The 15,400-nt window shown below is 42.8% G+C and overlaps 1 protein-coding gene across 1 annotated transcript in view; it reads right to left on the minus strand.

Annotated features, from left to right (window-relative positions):
* Positions 1-2,393: 2,393 nt before the first annotated feature.
* Positions 2,394-15,400, minus strand: part of CRLF3 (cytokine receptor like factor 3) — a 40,692-nt gene continuing 27,685 nt past the window's right edge. Inside the window, exons 5-8 of the mRNA XM_085862907.1 lie at positions 9,332-9,590; positions 7,210-7,342; positions 6,830-6,942; positions 2,394-3,081 (exon numbers count right to left, since the gene is read on the minus strand). Of these exons, the coding sequence (XP_085719033.1) occupies positions 2,843-3,081; positions 6,830-6,942; positions 7,210-7,342; positions 9,332-9,590 (744 nt within the window). The 3' untranslated portion in view covers positions 2,394-2,842. The remainder of the gene's footprint in view (positions 3,082-6,829; positions 6,943-7,209; positions 7,343-9,331; positions 9,591-15,400) is intronic.

Raw genomic sequence — 15,400 nt, forward strand, 5'->3', positions numbered from 1 at the left:
TTGCATGTATATGCCAAGTTTCAGGAAGTTTCGATGAAAACTGTAAGCTGTGAAACAAAAAAAAGTCCACAAGAACAACAACGTGAGTAAGACTGAGAGATCCTCCACGAGGATCTAAAAACCCATAAAACCAAACGTGGTCCTTACCCGTGTTCATGTCTTCATCTGAAGACCTGCGCATCATCCAGAGTTGATTTTGTTTGAACCAACCTCGCTGTGCGTCTGCTGGCCAGTCCCATGGTGTTCACGTTTTCAATGTTTCCTGAGTCCCCTTGTCAAGCGTATTAGAAGACCAACGAAGACCAATTACCGATAGGTCATTGATATATCTCGTGCACACATACAAAACGCTCATCGAGATGCTTACTTTACGAGCTGGTGCAGCATAATGGAGCTATCTTACTGCTGACACATGCCTGGTGTTGGTTTAATGGTTAGGGTGGAGGGCTTTGGATCCCATGGTCCTGAGTTCAAATCCTGCTCAGCTGTTGAATTAATACCAGGTGGGGTTGACTCTGCCTGTCATCCTTCCGAGGTCGGCAAAATGAGTGCCAGCTTGCTGGTATCCTGTGTCGGAGTGGTGACCCGTCCGCTCTGCACAGAGTATGGTCCCAATCTTCTCCTCTCCTCTCCTCTCCTCTCCTCTACTCCTTGCTACTGATATGGCTCCCTTCTTCAGTAATTCCTTGCAACCAGGATCGTGTCTTATCAAGAATAAAAAGAAAGATGTAAAACTGTGCGAGGAAGTGCACGTAGTTCCAACCACTGAAAGCGAAAAAGAGATCTGCCATTTCCTCCATTGTTTTGTGAAATAGAGGGAAGCTGATGGACTTGATGGCATAGATCAGAAGAAAAACGAGTCGAACATCATCTGGGAAAGGTATCCAGAGCTTGCCAGTTTTCCCCAGTGGACCATCCTGCACTTGCTTCTGAAACTTGAGGTCATCTTTGAGGTATCCAGATGGAGAGTCATCTTTTGGAGCTTCCGCAAGATTTTCTGGCTTCGTTGCTGTGACGAGCTCCTTCAGGGCTTCTGCATTACTGCGTGTGTCCGGGGTTACACTCCATGTACTCCTGAAGAAGGAGTCGCTCATAGGACTCGCTTGTCACTTTGAGACACCAGATTGCTCGGCCGGACCTCTTTCCACCGAGTACTTTCTTCAAACAACCAGAAGTAACCAAGTTAGCTTCACTAAAAAAGCTCAGCATAACCTGTGCCTGCAATCTTGTAGGCTCACCATATTGAAATCATTTGTTATAGTGTGGAATGCCCCAGTCAGTACAATGTGCTTTTCGTAATCATCTGAGTTGTTCCATATGATTGGCAAAGCTTTCATGCGTACACCGAGGTCAAACGTGTTTATGGTATAATTCTGGTCCACCTCCTCATTAGCTTGCTGTGACTCCTTGAGAAGTTTCTCCACAACATTCTACTCTTTCCAGAATCCAGGGGTAGTTGTCAATTGGAGGGCAATCAGCTGGAGGATTTCCTGTCGCATAGATGAAGCCTGCCCAGACAGGCACCTCCTGGTTATCTGTTGCGATAACCTTCGGACAGAGCACCCAGAGCAAATATACATTTTGAGCATCTTTGTACGCAGCCTCATTTTCAGGTGGTTGATCTATATTCTCCACATGCATGACTGAGCCCTTCTTTTTGTGTATATATATATATATATATATATATTACGTTTAACCCAAGTACGTGGATGCTGGCCCAGGGCTGGCAGGATGGCCTAACGGTATGCACACTTGCCTCTAAGTTGTCTCACCTGGGTTTGAATCCCGACGCAGCCAAAAACTGTCATCCCAGTATTTCACAGGCAGGGTGATAAATCAATGTGTCAGGTCACCCATCGGATGGGCGTTAAACTGAGCATCCCATCTGCCAGCATTCGTTGGTTGACGTTAAAAACCCCATGGTGTCCCTTGCGAAGAATGTTGAGCTATTGCTGGCATCCTGATCAAATTATAAATTTCTGCCAAAACTACTGGAAAGGTAATGGCAAACCACCCAGTATAACCCTTGCCAAGAAACTGCTTTGGCAGCACCGAGTATGGTACATCGGAATCAGAAGAATATTGCAAAATACATTCTTAAATTCCATCAACAAAATGATAATATGCTTTCACATCTGAACAACCAGCTCATATCATGAAGTAGTAAATCAGGGTTCAAATCCCATATGCCATTGGAGTTTGTCCATTGCTTGTTAATACCGTTGAAATTCATGTTAAAGTGGACAAACTCTTCCACGAGCAACATGTATAAGACGCAAAGCCACCACCATTCAGTGTGTTGCGTGTCAAATTCGGTCTTCGGCCGGGCATTTTCTAGGGCGACGACCTCTGCATGCTCGGTCTTCGGTCTGGGCCATCCACACAACAATACGTTTGTCCACAATGCACTGAATATCCTTGTTTAATCACAATACAATACACAGAAGTCTACAAATATTTTGTCCTGCATATAATGTATGTACACGCTTTACTATGAGCCTTAGATCAATGTTAAAAAAAGTCTTAATTTACTTATCTCTCATTATTAATCTTGCCCATTCCCAAAGGGATGGGAGAAGCTATTGTAATTGGTCTGAGTGTGTCCATAAGCAGATCCACTCGAATATCAATCCTTCATTTTCAGATCAACTGTAATCTATATCTCCTTGGCAAGGCTCTCCATCGTTCAATGCTCAGTCTTGCAGACATTATAGATGAATGCACTTGTATGTGTGTTCGTGTGTGTGTATACGTGCGCATGCAAGTAACATGATTGAATCATAAAAAATATAAAAACAGTTAAAAAATATAAATATAAAAACAAGATAAAACAAATTGTGACTCAGAAAACAAGTAGCTCCCAACCAGCATGCAGGAACGAGCAACCAAAAAATAGTTTGAGTTGAGGCTGTTGGAGAGGCCAGTCGGAGACCACTTCACGCTCCCCACACGCCACGCTGACGCGGAGCCGGAAGTCACCACCATGACTGAGCACAGGTTCAGTCTCGAAGGTCACAGTCATTCCGGCTGCCAATGGTGGTAGCTGATTGGTCATTTCCTTTCCGTTCACAAAAACAGCTCCTAAAGAAATGACGAGCAGTGAGAACAATTACAGCATTAGCAAGCAGCTAACATTTAAGGAGTTAAGTAATCTCTATGGTATGGACTTCTGGTACCATCCAGCACTTATGTCTTATTGTGGCATCAACAGTCCCTCCATGTATGGCTTGCTGACTTCCTCCATGCCAGAAAGCAGGGTGTTGGTTTTACCTCTATCATCTCTTCGGCAGCTGCTCTCCGTCGGGTATTTTGGAGCCCATTCTTTTACGAGTGTACAACAAAATAAAACACTTCGCAGCCACCCTTTCGCAACCTTCTCAAACATTTTGCTGACGATTCAGTGCTATTATATGCTATACAGTCCCATGGCAAATAATGCTCAATTCAATTATGCTTCAATTATGCATGTTAAAATGTGCTCATGCTGTCTTTCCAAGAGGAACACCATGCCAACTCTTCATGTCATTCTATGGCTGACCATTCACCCAGCCTCACGAGCTTATTGATGTCATAATGTGCTCCAACTTTTACTGGACTGACAATATGTTCAGACTTGCCTACAAAGCCAGTTTCTCACTGCAAATTCTCCTTCTTACAGAGATATTCCCTGCTTCTGTATGGCCGTCAGTCGGAGTTTTCATTTTCAGTCTCAGCGAATATGCCTCTACATTGTGGCGAGCAGGCCCAGCCCCTTACTTGGCACTTTTGATACTGTGAAGCACAACACCTTGAGTCTCATTAGCACCTGGTAACCATGAAGCGGAGCCGAGGACCTGCTACTAGAGAACCAGAGAGTGGAGCCGAGACTCCTCCACACCCATTACCCCCATCCCGGTGGAACACATCCATGTGACAATCTCTCCTTAGTCCATCTTTCCTCGAATTTTGAACACCCTTCCTGCCTTCACAGAGTCATGTTATTCCACAGAGTCTTTCAAGGTATCCACTCATTTGCACCTTTTGTCCATTTCATTGTTTGTCCGTGCTGTCCTTTATTTACAATTGCTTCTGATACCTTCATATTTGTGAGTTTTTCTCATTCTACTATCTTCATAATTCATCATCTTTCCCTCAATCATGAGCAATGCTCAACACAAAAACTATCCAAATGAGCAACAGTACCGCACAAAACGTTATGGTAAATTAATCAAATTATCACCGATATTGGTCATACGTGTTTATTAGTGTAAATTAAGAGATTTTATAAATGTGTGTGACACAAACTGCTGTAGTAAATGACAAGAACAGTGTCATTTTATAGCATCAATTAATACTTTGTGTGTCCACCCCTTTGTCTTCTTGAGTGAGTACAATCCCTCTTTTATTCATGCTTCCTGTATGTGACTGAAGCCTCTTAAAGGAATATTTTGCCAAATATCCTGCAGAACATTTCACAGTTCTGTAACGTTAGTCGGGTTCCTTTTGTTCTTCCCCGTTTCCAGGTAATTCCATATGGCCTCAATGAGACTTGTGTCCAAACTCAGGGGTGGTCATTGTAACACTTGGAGCACACCAGCTGTCACATTGTTCTCCAAATACAGTCTTACTATATTGGGAGTGCGTTCTGAATCATTATTTTGTTGGAAAATGAATCCTCCTCTGATTGATTATACGATTTCCCCTCGGATCTGCATGGTGCTGCAGTATCTGCTTGTAAATTATCTTTTGTTCGTGTCCCATTAATTTTAACAAGTTTTCCCACACTAAAATATGAGATACAACCCCAGACAGTCACAGAGACTCCCCTGTGTTTAACAGTAGGCTGCAAACATTGCGCGTCGCAACATTCCCCAGGTCTTTGGTGTACGTACTGGCATCTCTAAGATCCAGAAAGTTCAAACTTCAATTCATGAGACCAGAGTACCCAATTCTATTGTTCAGTCGCCCAATCTTGGTGTTGCCTCGCAAATTTCAGTCGTTTCACCTTACTCCGGTCTCAGCAGTGGTTTCCTTGCTGCAACTCTGCCATGGAGATGTACTGCTATCAGCCTTCTGTGCACAGTGCTGCATGGGATGCGAATGTTCAAGCCTGCTCTCATTTTATTTTGTCAGATGCTGACTTGATTTCCTTCTATCGTGAGAGCTGAGCAACATCAAGTGCCGTCCAGCATTAGGCTCAAGTCTTCCGCCGACACAAGTTCCGTCTCCCCTAGCTGATTGTAGAGGTTATTCTGGGTCTTCCTGGCCTTTTCCTGTCTTGTACCGAGTAAATTTCTTCCAGGCATTGCAAAGTGTACCTCACACCATTGTAGGAGATCTTCAGTTTTTTTTTGCTATTTTCTTCATAGTGTGCCCTTCTTCTGCAGCATCTCCAGGATCTCTAAGGAAAGTTTGGATCTTCACACACTGTTCTATTGAAAGTTGCATCCTTGGCACCATTCTGAACCCGTTCATAAACTTTCTTCTTCTTGCATATGGCAGCTTGGCTGCCAGGTAGCCATCATTTTGTTGGAGCACGACTATGCGGCTGATGCTGTGCCCCGAAACCAGCTTATTTTGCTGACCTCAGAAGGATGACAGGCTGACTCAATCCCACCTGGTGCTAATTCAGTGGCCAACGGGGCTCAAACTCAGGACCCAAAGATCCAAGCAAGCCACCCTAACTACTAAGCCAACACCAAGATTTTTGTAGATCCTCGTGGAGGATCTCTAAGTCTTACTCACGTTGTTGTTCTTGTGGACTTTTTTGTTTCACAGCCTCCAGTTTTCATCGAAACTTCCTGAAACTTGGCATATATATGTAAAAATTCCCTGCGCAGACAGTAATGATCTCCGATTTGAAAATTCCTCCGAGAAAAAAAAGTTATGACATCAAATTATCTCCGCTAATGGAAATCGTCGAAAAAAATTATCTCCGAAACTAGGCAAGCTTTTTGAATTCTGTTTGCGGGAATCGAACAGGGCATTAGCAGAGATGAATTACCGCACATATGATACATCACTATGACGTCATATCAATTTTCATGACGTCATTCCGATTTTTTGACATTTTTTGTTTTTTGTTTCATTTGTTTCACAGCCTACAGTTTTCATCGAAACTTCCTGAAACTTGGCATATACATGTAAAAATACCCTGCGCAGACAGTAACCATCTCCTATTTTGAAAATTCCTCCTAGAAAAAAAGTTATGACATCATCATTAAAAGGACGAGGATCTTAGCTCATTCGAGCTTGTTTTTCTTACACTTTCAAGTAATGGAACAAGCTGTTAGCATGAAAATGAATTTTACATGTTCACTAATTTTCAACTTTTATTGTGGTTTATTCGCATTCATGTAACTGATGTTGCATACTTCAATAATCAATTATTATTAACTGTACAAAAATACACAAACTGTTTCCTTTATGGTAAGTAGATATTACCAGCATATGATAATATAGTATGTATAACAAAAATAAAACTTTTTGTCAATTCCCTAATTTATTTTATATACTTAAAGGTAACTGTGATAGTAAATTCATTTGTACAGAAATTTGAATTATCGACTGATATTGCATACAGTACGTCGAACTTCCCACAAATGTTTAATGGGGAATGACACCAAAAAAAGTGAAAATAACCCAAACGTTTATACAATACTGTATGCTTGTACAACACCAAAATATTACAGCTTCGGCACAACAAAAATGATAACAATGATAAAAAAAAAATATATATATATATATATATATATATATATATATATATATATATATATATATATATATATATATATATATATATATATTGTGAGGAGCTGCGTTCTCATATCTGTAAAGTTAGCCTTACCGGATGAACCAATACAGAATGCTCCACAGTGACGCAGAGTCTTGGTGTCTGGCAGCAACTCCATACTGAGACCAATGCTGTCCGTGCGACACGACTGCCCTGCACATTCCACCCTGCCACACGAAGTCCCATCACCGTGTTGACCGAGACAACATTGCTACCACTTTCAACTCCATTTCTCTTTCAACCAATGCGGCACGATTCCACGACTTCAAGTGTGTAGGTCATGTTTAAGTCACCAAATCAACCATTCTGTACACGCCACCTATTTGTGCTGATAAACTTCTTTCAGAGCAAAGTGCAAGAGAAGCGGCAAGAGCAAGTGAAAACAAAAATAACAACAAATGTAATGTTCAGAATGCCAGACCTGCAGTACAGACCTGAATGCAAGACTTTGGCCACAGCGGTATGAAGCACTGCGCGAGTACAGGACAGATGCGTCGGTGATGGCATTCCTTAGGGCCATATCTCGCTGTCTGTTCAAGGTGAACCCCAAGTGTCCGACACTCCATTCTAAAGAAAGCCACAGATCGGTTCATTATTATAAATGTTTTAAGATGGATGTTGCGAATTATACAAGTCTTGGCCTATTGCCAACCAATCACACCACCGGAGATGAAGTACAGGTCCATTTGACACAAAAGATGGCAAAAGTACTTCTGGAATATTCATGTAAAAACTTAAATGATAACATAGAACGCTCCAGTAACTTCTACAAAAAAAGGATGAAAGAGAACTCTTCATATGGAAATAAATGTTTGCTTACTTATCATAGAATCATAGATGTAATGAAAAACAAAACGAATTCTGAGCATTTCTTGGGACTATTGTGAGTGTCTCGTACATCTCTTTATGAGCGGCCCATGTGATTATGTTGTTGAGCCGGGTTACCATCTTCTTGAACATGACCTTGCGTTTCTCAATCTATTTAGCCCATTCTGCCGAAGCTAAATTTTCAGCTCATCTTTTCAAAGTCGAACTCACTTCTCCAGAACTGTCATGTTCGAATAGAACCATCAGTCGTCCAGAACCTATCCCTTTCCCTTCCTCCTTACTAAAATGAGCAACAAACCCCTTGACATAAACAACTTGTCGAGAATGCCACCAGAATGTCTGAAACATCATCACATCCTCACGAGCTGTGGATAATGTAGAAGCTGTTCGCGGGTCAAGAATGCTCGACAATCTCCTCCTATGGTCCAAGTTATGTTCCATAACAACATGCTTGTTTACCTGTGCCACCAAAGTTGGAAGGTGTTTATGTTTTCACCCCTATCTTCTGCTGTTTCTCTGTCGATAAATGCTTTTTATACAGAAAGGGGGAAAAAAATCCAAACAACAAGAGAAAGTACTAAACCCAAGTACTGCAGTCTGGCGACTGAAGAACGTGGTAAAGTTTGTCCAAAACAATTGATACATGTGCATTTTAGCCTGAAGGTCATGCTCAATAACTCACAAAGCCAGTTATTGCTTCTACCTAAAGTCATCATCAGCCAAGAAGAAATAAAAACAACAAACAATCAGTTTAAACGAGATATCTGTGATCACAAAGCAATCGCGAAGGGTAAACCTTCCCCGGATTGTCCCTGGCGATCGCTCGCGACTTATCGTTGGCGGCCCGTGATCCAACGATGGCCATATTTTTCCGGACCGCCATATGACTTTCACCTTCACCATTTTTGGGATAAAGTGTAAATTAAGAAAATGTGTCCCCATCTACAATTTATCCATAAAACTCAACATCATGAAAATTGGAGGAAAATTATTCAAGTTGTGGTCAAAAAGATATTTTTTTCTTTGGTCCCAATCGGAAAAAAAAGTAGGTCAAGAACACTGATCAAATATCAGGTGCAAAACTTCAGTGCAGGTACACAATGATGCAAAAACATCTTGGAAGGTCAAGTGGTCTGAGATTCTGCATTGTCAAAATTTAGCTTTTTTTTTTTCAGACTACCATTTGACCTTGACCTTTAGGTCAGAGGAGTATTATGTAAACTAAGCGTAAAATTATGTCAACCCCAGATACTTTCTATCCCCATTATTGATGCAAAATTTAAAATTTCATTCCGAAAGTCCTTGCCGGCTCCGAGATACAACTCGGATATTTGGAGTGTTGGGAGTGCAGGAATTTTTTTTTCTCGAAATGGTGGTTTAGTACGCCGAGGGGTCTAAGACACTCTGTGGTGCCATTAAAAAATGTAGCTGCTAATTGTAGAAACAAGCCCTACAACAGCTACAAGTCTTCCGCTATCCTATAGGAGGAGGCTTAAATCCAGGCTTGCCAAAGGAACTGAGCAGATCTGTGATGCGACATAACATGAAGGGTACCAGGAAGGGAAGTGCCTAATTAGATAACCCAATGACATCGGCGGCATCATTGACAGCAATTGAAATGGCAAACTTGCAAGCAATTTCGTAATGGTTGAACAATAATAAATAAAGGTGGTGGGTAGGGGGAAATTGAGTTTTCTGAAAGATAAGAAAATTTCACTGAAGTTTTACCATGAGAAGGTAGAGAGGTGCTGCCAACCTGCGGCACGCTCCAAACGGTGGCATCATCATCCACATCTTTCTCGGAGCACCGTATACCGGCGCGGAATGAGTACTTGGTTCCGCAAACCAGGCGTACAGCTGTAAACTCACACTTGGGTCCACGGTACAAAATGCTCACATTGTCACCAACGGAACCTTGCGCATGCTGTCCCTCCAACATCTCGCTGCACTGCACTACATACTCATCAACCGGGTAATCTTCATCAACCTGGCATGAGTGCAAAATCATCGGCAAGAAATAATATGAGACATCAAGCGAATACTCTGGACCGATAAATTCGTCTTGTACGCTTATAGTCTACACAAAGTAGTTGTGTCGATAAAAAAAAAAACTTTCGAGCTTTTGTTATCAAATTTTCAACAAAGCTTTATTATGAGAATATGGAGAAGACAAATTAATAATTTGGTCAAAAGGTCAAAAGAGCAACATCACATAAAATCAATTTTAATCCAATTGACCTGAAATTTTAAGAATTTGCATATTGGGTCACTTGATTGTTTCACCAATCAAAAGTTATTTAGCCTGTTTTGTTTTGGGTTTTTTTTCGATCAAAAGGTCAAGGTTGCACACAATCGTCAACTTGAAATTTGAACAAAATTTGCATATTGAATCATCAAATTGGTTAACCAAAAATCAGAACGATCGATTTTACAGTTTTGATGTGCCAACGATTTCCATAACAACATGTTTGCTACCTCTGCCACCGAAGGTGGACGGTGGTTATGTTTTCACCCCTATCTGTCTGTTCATTTGTCTGTTTGTCTGCAGGATATCTTAAAAAGTTATGGACAGATTCGGATGAAATTTTTTGGGCAGGTTGGGTGTGTGAAGAGGACGAACTGATTAGATTTGGTGAAGATCCAGATCCGGCTATGAGAGTTTTTTTTTTAAAAGTGATTCTTCACCATTAAGAGAAAGGGTCAAAAACGATATGTAGCACGATATCTCAAAACGTTGTGGACAAATTCAGATGAAACTTGGTGGACATTGTGGGTGTGTGACAAGGAAGAATTGATTCAATTTTGGTGAAGATACAAATCTGGATCCGAAAAATTTTCAGTGGATTCTTCACCATCGGGAGATACGGCTAAACCGATATATAGTATGTTGTTCATCTTTCGGCTGCTCCCGTTAGGGGTCGCCACAGCGGATCATCCGTTATGATCCGCATACTGATTTGGCACAGGTTTTACGCCGGATGCCCTTCCTGACGCAACCCTGGTCGCCTCTTACGACACAGGGATCAGGATTTGGGTTTCGCCATGATTCCGGGCTGCTCTACACCCTGCCCAGTGCAGAGCCCCCGTCCTCAAGCGATCCTCCAACCCAAGCCTCCGAGTAGCCGGATTACAGGCGCACGCCACTACGCCCGGTATAAACCGATATATAGTATGATATCTCAAAAAGTTGTGGACGGATTTGGATGAAACCCTGGTGGACAGTTTGAATGAGCAATAAGGACGAAGTAGTTTAATTTTGGTGAAGATCCGAATCCGGATCCAGATACGTGAAATTTTTTTAAAGTGAATCTTCACCATTGAGAGATAGGACCAAAAAAAAAAAATCGAAATATATATATATATATATATATATATATATATATATATATATATATATATATATATATATATATATATCAGAAGAATAATTTAAGTATATTTAAATATATATGTATATATAAATATTGTTACGGTTGTGGAAATTCGCATTACACCATAAAGAGTCCTCAGGTGAGATATCTCGGTAAGTTCATGTGTAGTTAGCCCAAACCCGTTGTATAGAGGGAATATGTGCGATTCATCTGGGCTGCGATGCTTTGAGTTAGCCATTTTTCTTTCTCTATTGTTATTATCGACCATTAAGCCGCCAACAACGCAAACAGCCACTACCTTTACCTTCACAACTCCATTCCGCAAACATCGCTTCAACGCCATTCCCAGGCGACGCCCGCCAGGCACCAAACCACCACAAACCCCCCCCTCCCACCACCTTCGCCCATCTCCTTCTCCAACCATCGACTACACCACCAGTCAACACCAAACGTCCTGCTGTCCAGGGCCTGTTTGGCGATTGGTGCCGAACGCATCGAGCCGCGAGGGCGAATGGCAGCCTTTCCGAGGGAGAAATTCGGATCAGGACGGCTTCACGCCCCCTTTTTCTCCGTCCAATGGGCGAGTGTCAGGCAGTATGGCCCCGCCTCCAAGCGCGATGAACGTGGATTCTTTACGAGAGGAATTCGGATCAAAAGAGGTTCACGCCCCCTTTTTGCCGCACCAATGGCTGAACAGAGGGTGGCGTGGCCAAGCCTCCAATCGCGTTTTGATCCTGAAATTTGCATATAGGCTCCTCCTGCGGCCTATAAAGACGCGAGCATAAGGCGACTTGAGAGTTCGCGCGGTTGAGTTGCAGGCGGCTGGTCGGGGCAAGTGAAGAGTTCAAGTTTGAGTCAAGTGAAGACGCGGTCGGCAACGAGGTTGTGGTGTGGGGTCGCTCGTCTCGTCGCGGGGTCCAAGCCAGCCAGCCATTCCCCTCTCCCTGAGCATCAGCAATTCCCCCCCCCCAATCCGCGCTGAGATAGTGCCGGGGGGGCCCCGTTCCTTCCCCACCCTAAATGTAGTGCCAATAAAACTGCTTGTGCGGAGCACACCGGAGAGGGCTCGCCGATCACGCCAGGGGCACGGAGTCGGGGCGCAGCTGCGCGAACATTGCGGCTTGCCTGCCATCGCATCACGAGGACGCAGGTAAGACCTTCTCGGTCTCGTAGACCTGGCCGCTCCTCCAGGATCCACGCACATTTGGTCCACGGACCTGTCTGCCTCCTTGCCTGTGAGGGTGGCTTTCTCTCCTTTGCTTTTTGTACGAGTGATGTGGCGCCGAGTCCCGACAAGTAGAACTGTATAAGTGTTGTAAATAATTGCCCTTTTATTCGGTCGTATTGCATTTGCTTTTGTTGCATCTTGTCTTGACTGTAATATACGTGCCTTCCGTGTTTCCGTAATAAATGTGCATTGCTTGTTGAACTGTTTCCTGCTTTGCTTCGTCTCCTTCCTTTTATTGAATCTCCATCTTGCATCACGTAAGGGATTCGTAGTGGGTTTCAACATCCCGGTAATTAATCGGAACCGTCAAGGCCGACGATAACTCCGCTCGGTTATCCCTGTAATACGGAACGAACCACTTAAGCGGTTCGTGTCCGGAGCGGCCTGTGGCGTGGTACAACTCCTCGGTACGCTACTCGCGCGAGTACTGAGGTAAATCGACCATTTGGCAATTGGACCCTATTTCACGCGGGGAGAATGCGGACCGAGTTGTGGTGAGGTTAAACCCACACCCGTGACTTGCCCCGGGCGGTAGTTCCCAGAGGGTCATGGCTGAATTATCCGTTCCGGTGGGCGAGGCGGCCGCTTTTGGCTACACGCGGTCGATCGCACGCCGGTGGGCGCGAATTCATTCGCAACAATATATATATATATATATATATATATATATATATATATATATATATATATATATATATTTATATATATTTATATATATATATATATATATATATATATATATATATTTATATATATTTATATATATTTATATATATATATATATATATATATATATATATATATATATATATATATATATATATATATATATATATATATATATATATATATATATATATATATATATATATATATATATATATATATATATGTGTGTGTGTATATATAGTTACGGTTCTAAAGGCCCAGTCACACCTTGACGTTTTAGCCAGCAATGGCAACATATTAAAATGTATGTAAAACGCTGGCTTACGTTGAACTTTTGATGTTTTTTTTAAAGATTCGGACGTATTCATAACGAGTTGGTCGTATGCATAACGTATTAGTAACGGACACAGAACGTTTCGTTATGTTTTAGATAACTTATACCAACGAATGCTGAGACTATTGTCGGCCTTCCCAACCTATGCCCAACGATAGTCGAACTTATGCATAGCGCGTTGCACGCATCGCCGACGTTGATGTGACGTAGCCTATTAAAACGCTGGCGCACGTCGAATACGTTATGGGTAAGTTTGGTATGCGTGAACAAAACGCTAAAGTACGCTATCATACGTCGTATTAAGTGGAGTACTTCTTATAATTATAAACGTGTTCAACATTTTACGATGTACTTGCCGTATGACACATGTTCCGCATGCGATGGGAATAAGTTGTACGCACGATATGTGAACGTTGGCACACGTTACTTGTAAGTTACTCATAAGTCAAAAAACGTCAATGTAATGGTTAGCGTCAGTGTTCCAGACTCCCTGTTTTTTTATTTTTTATTTTTTTATTTTTTCTTCGGTATTACGGTGATGTCGCCACTTCGATTTCTGGTGCGGTTATGATTTAAATCGTTGAGCGGCAGCCTTTTAATTATATTATATTATAACTGCACTAGAAATCGAAGTGTCGACATCACCGTCATACCGAAGAAAAAAAAAACCCCAGGGAGTCTGGAACACTGACACTAACCATTACCTCGACGCGTTTCGACTTATGAGTAACTTACAAGTAACGTGTGTCGACGTGTGTCAACGATTGCGTGACGTGCCTACAACTAATGGCCAGCGTTATGCGGAACGTCTGAGTCATACGCTGGCATAAGTCTTAAAATTTCAAGCATGGGAACTTTGAGGACAACCGAAAAGTACAACGTTTAAAGCCAGCGTACTACGATGTATGGCAGTGTTTTTCAGCGTGCTCTCAATGTTATCAAAACTTACCCATAACGTATTCGACGTGTACCAGCGTTTTACACAAATTTTCCAAAAATCGGCATAAGCTGGCTAAAACGTCAAGGTGTGACTGGGCCTTAAGAACCATATGCATACAACATACAGGTGTCCCGAGTCAGTTATTCCATTAAGTATATGTGTAGACAGATCCCGTCCGTGTGTTTAGTGGGAAAATTAAAGGGGTGCGTTGCGATGTTTTTTTTTAGTTCGATTTATAAATCTTTATATCCCCACTCCATTTCATTGTAAAGGCAAATCCACGACAACCCACGGTACCCTCTGCCTGCTTGCCACTCTCGCGTGGGCTGAATAACCGCGTGTTCACCTACTCGCCTAACCGGCGACTCGCTGACCGAGGCAAAATCCTCTTACAGTCGTTCCTTTTTGGCGAGTCCGCACGTGTGGAGGTGGCGGCTTCCCGGTATGGCCGAAATTCCAACCAGAAAGGGCGGCCCCATGGAAGCCCCGTCCAATCACGACGAACAGTGACGTCAGTTTCACCAAGGCCCCTCCCCGCTGAGGGAGATAGATAAATTACGACACCATCCTCAGGGTGGTGTGCTTGGAGTTCGGAGAGTTCGTGAAGTGCTGAGACGGCTCGTTCTGTGCTGGAGTCTTGAGTTCTTCGGGGGTCTGGAAAAGAAGCGAAACTGCAACAGACGCTTGGAAGCCCGAATTCTGTCCCAGACCAGGATCGTTTGAAGAAAGATCTGTGGAGGATCCAAGGAGTTCTTTGGGGGTCGTTCGTTGAGAGTGAGAGTGAGAGACCCAAAGACTCAGCCTCATCGCGGGACATACCCAATGATCCTGGCTCCCTTGGATTCCACACACACACGAACTCCACAAGTGTGGCTGTGGGCCGAGCTGCGCGACCATTGTCAGGTGCCCCACCACGGAGCATCCCTTTCCCCGGAACTGCGACCTCAACTCCCTCCCTCCATGGCTACAAAAGTCCTTTGCCTTCAACTGGGTTTATTTTGTCTGAGTGTGTGTCTGAGTGTGTGGCGCCGTATTTAAGTAGAACTGTTTAAGTGTTTGATCATTGTAAATGATCCCGTGATTATTTCTGTATTATTCCCGTGTGTTCCCGTGTTACAGGGATCATTGTAAATGATCCCTGTATTATTCCCGTGACAAGTCTGCTCTGTGTCTGCTTTATAAGTTGCTGTAAAATTGTTGCACTACATCTTTCTCTCATCTTCCCCTGCATAACATCCCCAATAAACCTGTTACC

The sequence above is a fragment of the Eptatretus burgeri genome, chromosome 17 (assembly GCF_056783735.1).
Source record: "Eptatretus burgeri isolate ZD-2024b chromosome 17, Ebu_testis_v1, whole genome shotgun sequence".
In the NCBI taxonomy this organism is placed as follows: domain Eukaryota; kingdom Metazoa; phylum Chordata; class Myxini; order Myxiniformes; family Myxinidae; genus Eptatretus; species Eptatretus burgeri.